Source organism: Drosophila yakuba, chromosome X (assembly GCF_016746365.2).
Source record: "Drosophila yakuba strain Tai18E2 chromosome X, Prin_Dyak_Tai18E2_2.1, whole genome shotgun sequence".
Taxonomy (NCBI): domain Eukaryota; kingdom Metazoa; phylum Arthropoda; class Insecta; order Diptera; family Drosophilidae; genus Drosophila; species Drosophila yakuba.
In genome coordinates, this window is record NC_052526.2 from 9,782,074 (window position 1) to 9,793,643 (window position 11,570).

General features: G+C 44.8%; 1 protein-coding gene across 10 annotated transcripts in view; it reads right to left on the reverse strand.

Moving 5' to 3' along the window:
* The window catches only part of LOC6524820 (merozoite surface antigen 2, allelic form 4), a 47,353-nt gene that overhangs the window by 4,635 nt on the left and 31,148 nt on the right, over positions 1-11,570 (reverse strand). For 5 of the 10 annotated variants that reach the window (XM_039370214.1, XM_039370210.1, XM_039370211.1 and 2 more), the window contains 15 exons: positions 10,992-11,127; positions 9,653-9,856; positions 8,577-8,684; positions 8,356-8,496; positions 8,137-8,289; positions 7,869-7,999; positions 7,684-7,767; positions 7,072-7,225; positions 6,590-6,990; positions 6,177-6,518; positions 5,871-6,090; positions 4,427-4,633; positions 2,550-3,940; positions 1,864-2,489; positions 14-360 (listed from right to left, as the gene is read on the reverse strand). In XM_039370214.1, the coding sequence (XP_039226148.1) occupies positions 14-360; positions 1,864-2,489; positions 2,550-3,940; positions 4,427-4,633; positions 5,871-6,090; positions 6,177-6,518; positions 6,590-6,990; positions 7,072-7,225; positions 7,684-7,767; positions 7,869-7,999; positions 8,137-8,289; positions 8,356-8,496; positions 8,577-8,684; positions 9,653-9,856; positions 10,992-11,127 (4,645 nt within the window). The remainder of the gene's footprint in view (positions 1-13; positions 361-1,863; positions 2,490-2,549; positions 3,941-4,426; positions 4,634-5,870; positions 6,091-6,176; positions 6,519-6,589; positions 6,991-7,071; positions 7,226-7,683; positions 7,768-7,868; positions 8,000-8,136; positions 8,290-8,355; positions 8,497-8,576; positions 8,685-9,652; positions 9,857-10,991; positions 11,128-11,570) is intronic. The other 5 variants (XM_039370216.1, XM_039370213.1, XM_002100626.3 and 2 more) reach the window with 3 other exon arrangements.

Sequence of the window (11,570 nt, forward strand, 5' to 3'; positions counted from 1 at the left end):
GCATCAAACCTACCATAAACAAAAGTTCCGCTGAAGATCCCGAACTGCTGTTGTCCTCCTCCTCCGGCGGCTCATCGTCGTCCACCGACAGCTGGGGCATCTTCTTCTGGCGCCGGCTGATGGGCAGTACCATGGCGGAGGAGGATAAGGATGAGGATGCCGCTGGCGCCGTGGACTTGCCCTCTATGGAGCGCAGCTTGAGCTGCAGCTGGGCAATGATGGCGTCGCGGCGCCGCACCTCACCAGCCATGCTGGAGAATTGCGTCTCGAACTTGGAGTGCATCTCGTTCATGTGCGTCTTGATCACATGGTTGATGCCGTTCAGGATCTGATTGAAGTAGTCCTGTGCCTCCGGGAAGCCTTTAAATTCAAGATCATACATCGTTGTGAGAACGTTGAACGGTTGATGTGGATGAATGGAATGGGTATGGGTACTTTGTGTCTGGCAAAAGGTGAGTTTTTATTGCATTTCGGGTGAGAGGACATTCACAATAGTATTTTCCAGAGTTTTACTACATCAAATTAGGCTGTGGGTGTTAAAGCGTTTTTAGCACTACATACTTAGGCTATTAGCACTTCGATTCAGTTACGTGTCAGCCTTAACTATCAAGTACAGTTGACTTCGTGGCACGAAGCTCTGTATACCAATGCAGATGTTCAGTTTTTGCGTGAATGGTTCTTTTTACACATTACAAAGGACAGACAAAGTAAGAATCAAAAATATATATATAGTGCATCATATGCATTGGCATCAATACATACGTACATCGTCGACAATTATTTACAAACGTCACGCATTCTCATTCCCATTACCATACAAATGTTGCACCGGCTCGGCTGAGATCTCTATATGGTACGCGTATATATATGTGTAGATATGTATATATACAGTATCGTGTTCTTTGGTGGGTTATTTTTATATATACAAAAGCATTGGTTGAGTGTGACTTTGTTCTGTGCTGTTTTAGTTACATGCTCCTAAGAACTTAAGCATCCATCATGGCGGCTGTTTCATTCCATTTCGTTTCCAATGCGTGCGTGACTGTACTTCCGCCCATCACCTGAAAAGTTTCTCCGTTCTATGCACATTTCGTGTATTTAGCTTTGATTTATTACTCTTTAGGACTTGAGCTCTTTTTTAATATTTCGGCAAAGCCCTGAGAAGGTAAGGGTTAAAAAACAGGTACAAACAGGTAACTCTTTAGGAGAGTTAAGAAAAGACTTGAAGGGATAGCCAAAGAATTGGTAATTTTAATATTTAAAGTCTAAGGGGACAGTTGTGTTTTATAGCAATTATAAGAAAGGTAGAGTTAAGACATTTACTATTTAAGGGTGGATACGAGATTATAGCTATGAGGAAAACCATATTATATTATTGTATATATGCAGTTCGAAAGGCTCAGGGATAGAAAAACGGAGTTTGGAATATAATAGAATTTAATAATGATTTCACAAATGTATAATAGGTAAATACGTTATAAAATAATACACAGTTGCTGTGTTTCGAAAGCCTTTTACACTTAATGCGATCATGCAGAGATGTTAGTAAGATTATATCAAAAGCGGTGGCGCAAATAGATGATTAGACGATTAGTTTGAAGGGGAGTGGTGGGGGAGAAAGCAGGGCAAAGCGAGAGAAAGTTCTTATTGTGCGAGTATGAGTGAATCGCATACATGCACAAGTGTCAGTTTATATAGAAGTATGCTCAAGTAGAGAGAGAGAGAGAAAGTGATAGAGTTACATGGCGTGTTTCTTAATCTCAAATATATCTTTACAATCTGGAAAGTGACAAGCGTTGCATGGCATTGCTCTTGTTCTGGATCTTGGATCTAAAATGCTCGATCTGAAACAGATATATTTACCTTCGATCCGCTGCCCTGGACCCGTTCCACCCATCGCACTGGTCGTGTTCTGCCTGAGCTGCAAATTCAAATTCAAATCAGTGGTGGACTGGGCATGGAGAATCTGATTCGACGACGCTGAACACTCGACGACATAGGAGGCGGACGTGGATGTGGATGTGGATGCGGATGCGGATGCAGTTGCGCCCGCTCCCGCTCCCGCTGGCAACAGCGACGCTGAGCCGCTGCCAACGCCACCAACGATTCCGCGTCCGCCCAACTCCCCATGCAGTTGGGCGGGAAACGCGAAGCTCTCCTGCGGCGAATTCGTGGGCGTTACCAACGTCAACGTCGGCGACCAGACATTCGACGGAGCTCCGGGCTCCAATGGAAGTGGAACTGAGCCGGAATGAGCTGGTGCAATGGGTACCGGAAACGGAAATGCCACCGCCGGTGCTGGATGACACGTATACGCACTGTTGCCGTTGTTGTTTTTACTCGGATGCGAACTCGTATTAGCACTGCTATCGTTAACCGTACCGTTACCGTTACCACTACCGTTACCGTTACCGCAACCATTATTCACCGAACCGAGCGCCGCAGCACCGCCGAAGGGAGATTCCTCCTCCTTGGCACTGGCGGGCGGGCTGGAAAGAGTGGAATGGAAGGTTACACTCTTCAAGAGCTTACTGTGCCTAGCCACGTACCCTTCCAAGGTCGGCTCCGCCGGCAGGCCTTGCCCCTTTTGGCTGGCACTGGACTTGACCTTTGACCCCGCTCCCGTTACCATTCCCGCCCCCGCCTCCTCCTGCTGACCACCGCCCATCTGGAGTTTCTTGAGTATGCTCTTCAGCTTGCGCCGCTCCATGGTCTCATTCGATTCGGGACTGAGTGGCAGGGGCACGTACTGCAACTGCCTGGAGTTGCTATCCGATGCGGATGCGGATGCGGAAGCGGAGGCGGATGCCGATGCCGATGCAGAGGCGGAAGTATTAGTGGATATCGAGGTGGAACTGGTGGTGGACTCGTACGTGCTGAGGAACTGCGAATAGATGCCGGAGGTGTCGCTATAGCAACGATACAATGACTCCGTGATGGGCACCTTGCTATCCGGCCCGGATTTGGAGCAGTCCAGGCTAAAGCTACGGGTTTGCAGCGCCCGCTCCAGTTCCGCCAGCTTCTGGCGCTCATTCAGGATCTTCAATCGCTTGACGAACGGCAGTCCGCAGTATTCCGGCGAGAGATCGAACACGCTCTGGTAAAGCTTCCGCCGTCCATTGCCGCCCAGTTCGGTCAGTTCGCCATCGGGCAAATGCTGCTCCGGCTTCTGGAGACGCAGGTAATCCCTCCTCGCGCTGGCCGTCACCTGGTTCACCTGACTGGTTGAGGAGCCGTTGGTGCTCGCAGAGCTTGGCCCCTGAATCTGACCCTGCTGGTGATGGCCATGATGATGGTGATGATGGTGTCCATGACGCGGCGATCTCGAACTACTTCTGGCGCTACGGTGACGTGGTCGCGGATGCGTCTCCATCTGCTGCGGTATGTTGCTCAGCGAGTAGTTTTTCAGCGGTGAGGCCAGATCATCCGGCGAACAGTTGGTTAAGCTCGTGTAGCTCGAGGACATTAGGGTGGCCAGTTTCAGCTTGGACCATGGCTTGATGGGCGTGCCATCGGTGTCCGTGTCGGATTGCAGCGGCGTGGCCACCCGATGACTTTGCGGTTTCACTATCCTTTTCGATATGGTGGCAATGCCAGAACCAGACCCCAATCCCAAATCCAGTCCAGCTGCGACGACGGGATCCTCGGATGTGGCATGCTTGGCCACCAGAGCCAGTGATTTGGGTGGCTCCTTTTTGGCAATGGCTCCCGTGCTTGGACCCGGAGAACTGCTGGCTCCTCCGCCGCCGGCCTGCAGCTGCTGGATCTTCTGCTTGAAGGACACCTTCATGATGGGCTTGATCTGGGCCACCGTCAGCGATTGTCCCGGTGCCGAGATGCCCGAGATGGCTCCACCATTCGAGCCGGGATGCGATCCACCCGCCTGGCCGGCACCGAAATGCGAATCTATTTTGCTGCTGATGTTGGGCGGCGTGTTGACCTAAGTGATTTCATCGGATTAGTTGGACGTTTTGGGAAAGAAAGATGGTTGAGCATATTAATAGAAGGTACAAGTTTCATAAATAATGCTTGTTCTCATACTCCTGTTATTGAAACGGGTATTTCTGCTAACTGGAGCATGAGAAAGTTAACGTGACACGTGAAACTTAACCGGCACTTATAACTGGCTTTTTGTTATTTTCTATAAACATTTATAGATGTACAAGAAATCTAAGGCTTCTTTTGATTCTAACTGAACATGAGCTTAACTGGAGATTCATTTTAAACGACCTAACTATTGAAGGCTAAGAATGAAGTGAGTTCTCTTAGACATATTCCCCCAAATGCGGTAGGGAAAGTTAAGGACTTGCTGCTTTCTAGATCTATAGGTTTTGGATGCTATATCTGTTTATATAATTTATTTGTCTTTTGTTTTTGTTTTTGTTTTCGATTTTGATATGTCTTTATAGTTTTTGTTTTGCTTTACCATGACGACGCCGGGTTCGGCGGCGTTTGCCTGCGGCTCGTTCTTAATTTTCAACTGCTGGAGTCGCTGGATCAGGGGAAAGCCTTCGCTGAATTCGCGTTCGGGCTCCTCCTGGATCGATTCCTGCGGCGATAACGTACACGTTACATGTGAGTGAGGTGGAGATTTCTGTGGTGGTGTGGACTTAACAGCTCGCTCTTCGCGATCCTAGTGCAAGACACATAAAGACACATACAAAACTACTGTTTAGGAGCTGGGGATAATTACATACAACACGAATTTATCTGGATCGGGCGTTAATCATTTCGGAAGCTAAACCAAAATCAAATGATAAATGCAAACGAACTCATGATTTAAGTGGGCAATGTCAGCGATGGTGTATCTTTCATTTTTTGCTTGTATTTGTTGATTTGCTTCATCTGTAAATTATAATTATACATGTTTTTGTTGTGTTTACCAAGCGAAAGCAGGGGACTATTGAAAGCATCTAGATAAGCTCACAAATTCTTTTTTTTTTGTACAAAAATTTACAGAGAACAGGCAACCTTTCGAACTATTCTAGTAAATCTTTTCTAAAGAGTAGGAATTCGTTTTCAAATGTTTGTAAGCATATAATTCTTTAATCGAAGTTTTTATGTGAAATGTTGCCAATTACTAATCACTTTTTAAGATTTAAATATATATATTATTTTCTTAACATTCCCAAAAAGTAGGAAAATAGTTTTTTCTGCTCCAGTTCTATATAATTTCATCTGTATAGCTTGCTATATATATGTATATTTTGAATTGCGTTACGTGCTCGATTGCGATAATGAAGATCTTTGGTAGTAGCACATTTATCTTGGGTGTATTTATCTGAAGGTGCACTAACAACTTGTACAAACTGCATTACATTATGGAGTCGAAACATTGTACACATATGCAAGTGTGGGTGGTGGGTTAATGGGTAGTAAGTTGGCTTGTGGGTGGTGGGTGGTGGTGAGACTATAAGTAATCGGTATCTCAGATACAACAGGCTTCAGACCGTTTTCCATTAGGCTGTTTGTGTTTTTGTGGGCGTGTTGGTTTGTTTTTCCATTTGTCAAGCTCTGCATTCAATGCTCTGTTTGTCTGCTTGTGGCGAAAAACCATTTAAAGCCTTGCGGATGGCATGTGGGTGTGGAAGTGGGCGGTCTTGGGCGTGGGCGGGGGCGTGGGCGTGGTGACTCTGGATGGGTGTGGAAAATCGAGTCGAGCAAAAGGTGAAGCGGGTGAGTAAAAGAAAAGAAAGTGAAATGAAAAATAACAAAAAACCAAAAGAGCTGTGTGGTTTCCGGTGACTCGGTGGTTGTAACTGTGGTGGTAACTGTGGCTGTTGGCTGTGTGGCTTCTGGCCTCAGGTGGGTGGCGATGTCGATGCCGATGCGAATGGCTTCCCATCCCTGGCCGGGCCTGGCTAACTCACCTGCTTCTCCTTGAGGAGCCGGAGGCGCTGCAGCAGGGGCAGTCCCGCCCCAATCGGACTGGGCGTTTTGTCGTGCAACTCGTCCTTGGCCTCGGCACTATCCGCATCCTTTTCGTCCGATCGAACGCGCGACATGCGCTTCAGCAGGATCTTGCTGCCGCGCGGCGAGGTGTTGTGCAGCGGCTGCATCTCCAGGGATTCATCGCTTTTGCGCGAGGTCCTGGGGGAGAACAAAAGCAGCATTGCCATTTGAGATTCCTGGCCTTAAAAATCAATTGAAAAAGGTTTTTATGTCCAGAATCTCACCTGGACTTTTTCAGCACGTTGCGGAATCCCTTGACGTCGTGCTTCAGCTTGTCCACGATCTTCTTGGAGGCACTGTTCTCGCTGCTGTCACTCTGGTGCACCTGACCCTGGTGGTGGCTCTGGTGGTGATGAGGATGTGCTGCCGCATAGGCGGCCGCCTCCTTGTCGCTCTGCGCCTTGGCATACTTCTTGTTCACGCAGCGCACCTCCATCAGCCGCTTGCGGCCGAGGGTCTGCAGGATCTCCTGGGCATCGGGGTAGTCCTTCATGGCTGCCAGGACATCCTCGCGGGACAGGGAGAAGAGCTCCGAATAGCCCACGGAGCGCACATCCGCTGTGCGTCTGCAGAATACGCAATGAACCATAATGATGAATAAATAAAACTCTTTCTTCTCATTTTCCCATTGACTTACTTGTTCAGCCCGTCCAGATTGAGGATGCCGATCTCGCCAAAAAAATCGCCAGCCTTCATGGTGGTTAGAACCTTGCCCGTCTCGCTCAGCACCTCCAGGATGCCATCGGCAATGATGAACATCTCGCGGGCCACCTCGCCCTTGCGGCAAATGGAGTCGCCCGGCGTGAAGATGTAGGCCTTCATCTTGAGCACGAGATCGTGAAGGAACTCGGGCTGGCACTCTTGGAATATGGTCACCTTCTTCAGCACGCTCAGGTTGACATGTAAGGCCAATTCGGTTTTCAGCTTGTCGGGCAGGAGCCCCAGTGCGGTATTGATGTCACCGCCACCCTGTATCCTGCCGCGGGACCAACTGTAGTCGTACCACCGCAGCACGCGACGCTTCATCCCTCCGGGCACCTAAATGGATTGGCCAGGATGTGGCGGCACATTAGTTTGGCTCACTGTGCGATGAAGGAGAATGCGACGCGACGAACTCACCTTGTGGTGCCGCATATAGGTCTTGGCCCCATCCAGCAGGCGCTCGAACTCCAGGCGATTCGCATTTCGGTTCGTTATCACATTGCCCACTTGGCCCACAATGGTGGCGAAGATAAAAACACCAATCAAATAGCTAACGATCGTAAAAATATATCTGCGAAGGAGCAATTCAGGGAGTGGCAATCAATTAGCAGGTCACATGTAATCATACGGAGAGAAACACGCTGGCTCAATTGAATTAGAAGATATTATTGTAAAATTTATTTATTTTTAACACGATTTATGCCACTCATTTTCTCTCCTTGAAGCACTTTTTGCAAGCTCAATCAAAGTTTTCGAAAGCTTAAGATGAGGTTTAATAAACTATTTGAAATCTTTGCTAGTAATTTGTTAGACAAATATCAATGGAACTGTTCAAGGCTGTCGCACGCTTTCGAAAACTTTGATGCTCATTCCGGGACAATATGCAACAGATATTTATTCAGATATTAGAAAACTATAACACCAAGGCAGACGAATCGGTGGACAGCCCCCAAACAAGTTGCATGATATTCGCTGAATTTGATTGACCTTGCTAACAAAATCGTAGATGGATGTTTATAATGATCGTACCCATAACTAGAGCCAAATTGAAGTAGGCGCGATTTAATGCCACGCCGCGGAATTGATCGTGGGCCGTCCACCGAAAAGTTCGGTCTGATTGGTGAAATTGTTGATTGAAAGTAAGAGCAGAAACCCCCCATTTGCCATATATAATATTCTGATATATATGTATATATTCAGTAAATCTTACTCACTCTGCATTCGTTTCGGGCGTGGGCAGATCCCCAATGGTCGTCAGTGTCAGGGTCGACCAGTACAGGCTGCCCAGATACTTTCGCGTCAGGGTGGCGTAGTCCCCGGGTCGATACGGATACACCCAGTCGCCCTAGGATATATCAATAGACTTTTAGATAATGCTTCTCAAAAACATAATTTATTGCTTCTTATTAGCAATAAGTTGAGTATTGCATGTTGTAGTGTTTAAATATGTATTACAGATATACTTTACACTTTTGTACCCACCTGAAAGCCCTCCGCCTCGGAGAGTAAAAAATAGAAACAACCGAACCAGTGTGCCAGTATTAACAGGATATGAATTAGGTTAACAACGCGCCATAAATTTGGCCAAACTGTTCTACTTTCTACGATGTAATAAAATCTCACAGATCGATAAACCTGCAAAAGGCCACATAAATTAGTAACCCACATTAATAATGCTACGACCATCTACGAGTTACTGACTTTAAAAAAGCGCGTAAAACGCAAGAGCGGATGTGTGCCCATCTTGAGCTGCAGCAGATCCAATGGTATCAGCGCTATCATATCGAAGATAAAGTCGCGCGAGTGAACATAGTGACAGGCCAGCTTCCTGTCGTCGTATACCTGTAAACCATCCAGAAGTTATTGAAGTTCAAAGGTACCAAGTTTCGAACTTCAAAGGTTCAGTTCATCCAGATACTCACCATTAGGCCCTGCTCCAGATAGCCTGTGCGTAATTGAACTATTATATCTAAGATAAATACAACATCTGTCATCGAATCGCAGATGAGCCAAAACGTGGGCACAGATTGCTAGCCAAAAATAATGCAGTAAATACACAGAGCAAAATGTCGAGTTACACATGGTGTATATCACTTAGGCTATGAAAAAAACAACAGACTGAATAAAAATAACTGTGTGCCCTCGCAACTTTTCTAAGCTAAAATCAATGTTAGTTGTAAATTTGGTAATTGGACATGAGCTATGCTTATTTTAAGCCATAAAAATAGCTTTGAGCCAGGTAGCTCTACAAAATTAAAATCAATACTAGTAGTTAGCAGCAATTGTTTGCTGTGCACACAACAGAAAGTCGCATTAAGTGAAAAGGGCCTTTCTACGGGCCGCCTGTGCGCCTATTTTTATGGCCAGGTCAAGGGCAATTAAAATGGGGAATGCAGTTGACAATTGCAAATGTGCGGGCTAAAAACAGGATGAGGTTTTGTGGCCGGGTTAAAGGTCAACACAGTCGACTTTTGTTTGGCCACGGTCGGGGTAGCCAGCCAGTTCTAATCTGATGACAAACACCAGCTAACTGGGCCATAAACAAACATTTGCCCAGGCCAAACTGCGTGTCTTATAATTGAGTCATTACAAGGCAAAGAACGGGAGCAAACAGATAAAAAAGCGGATAAGTATTTTTCGGACAGGTGACCCACGGATGCTCTTTCCCCCCCTATTTTCCCACTTTGGCCAACCTCTAGACAAAAAAAAAAGAAACGAGTGTTTTCCCTAGCAACGTGCCTTGTCCGGAGGCTCATTATATGGGCCACGGAGACCCAACTTCCATTACAACCAACTCTTTGGGCATAATGTCAAAAGGGTGTCGCCTTACACAAAGGACGAACAAAGGCCCATCCGCATTCTTTTCAAGGGCAAATGGGAAGTGGAAAACGGAAAGTGGAAGGTGTACACACCACAGATAAACAAAACACACAAAAAAAAGAAAGAAAAAATAGAGGAAACGAGAAAATAATAAAGAAAACTCTGTGGGAAAACTCACCTGCAGTTCAGGAAAGCTCTGCCTCACAATTAGGGTCCATAGATTATATAGAACACATACAGTTAACATCATTAACCAATAGAAGTAAAAATTTTCATCTGGATTAACAACGGATCGTCGTTTCTGCAGATAGCGTCGTCGTCGTTTCACACTCTTGTCGACGTCACCAGAGGCACTTTCTGAACCCGTATCTTCAACAGTTTCCTATTATAAACAATAAAGTACACAAATTGTAATAATTGTATTACGAATATACAACACATACAATAAATCAATCGTTAACAGTGCCCAAAGAAGCTTATGAAAATAGAAACAAAAACGACATTTTTTTTTTAATTTTCGCATTTTTTCGCAAAAAATTAGCATTTCAATGTATGTACATGGATCGATAGGCAATTTTGTTACGAATTCAACGATGTATGGCATTCCACATTTGGACAACTATCTTTAGTGCTATCGACAAAAAACTGATTATTTTTTTATCAAAAAATCGAAAAAAAAAAAATGTAAAAAAAACGGATATTTTAATAGGCCTTTTTGCCATAACTTGGCCAAAAATGGCCACACAGCTAAAATAAAGACTGTTTTGTGCTGCTATTAAACATAGCTAACTATGTGTATCCCTACTTTTTTGATTTTCGCAAAAAAAAATTTTAACAAATTTTCGCATTTTCGATAAGGGGTACCATCATCAAAATTTGTGAAAAATGGCCAAAAATTAGCATATCAATGTATGAACATGGATCGAAAGGGAATTTTGTTACGAATTCAACGATGTATGGCATTCCACATTTGGACAACTATTTTTAGTGCTATCGACAAAAAACTGATTATTATTATCAAAAAATCGAAACAAAAAATGTTGTAAAAAAATCGGATATTTTTAATAGGCCTTTTTGCCATAACTTGGCCAAGAATGGCCGCACAGCTAAAATAAAGACTGTTTTGTGCTGCTATTAAACATAGCTAACTATGTGTATCCCTACTTTTTTGATTTTCGCAAAAAAAAATTTTAACAAATTTTCGCATTTTCGATAAGGGGTACCATCATCAAAATTTGTGAAAAATGGCCAAAAATTAGCATATCAATGTATGAACATGGATCGAAAGGGAATTTTGTTACGAATTCAACGATGTATGGCATTCCACATTTGGACAACTATTTTTAGTGCTATCGACAAAAAACTGATTATTTTTTATCAAAAAATCGAAAAAAAAAAAATGTAAAAAATCGAAAACGCTGTTACATTATATTGGAGAGCTTTATAATGAATTTTAAAGCCCTAGCTGTATTTTTCTTTACTTTGGGCCTATGGGGGGTGGCAATAGTGATAGTTACCTGTGTTTCGGGTATCTGTCTAGTCGAGAAACGCTTTAGGAAGGAGTCTTCGCGCTTGAGAGGTGGTTTCTTCTGTATCGCCGATGAGATCTGCACGGTGGTGCGTAGCTTCATCCAGCGCTGGTTCGATCGTGTCCTGTTTTATTTTTGGGCACGTGGAAGATGGATATCGGTTAGTTGCGGATATTCAGGAAGCATATTTCGCAAGGGATTGTCTCACACAACGAACTACGGTAGCTAATGACTATTGTTTAAGGGGACTTAAGAGGGGTTTTTTAGGAGCGCAACTGAAAAGATCATTCCAATAAAGCGTGCGCTCACGTTACTCGGGTGCTCTTTAATTATTTAATTCTTTTTAAAGAACGTAATCACTTACGTAACATGAAACGACAAACACTTACGCTAGTTGGTGATGACGGAGAAGTATGTCTACGGGTTACGGGCTACAGGTTACTGGTTACTGGTTACGGGTTACGGGTTACATAGTACGGATTACGGATATGGTTACGCATACTTAGTGGCAAGACAAACATTCATGGGGGAACCCAAAAGACCGTAACGCAAACGCACGCAACGGTA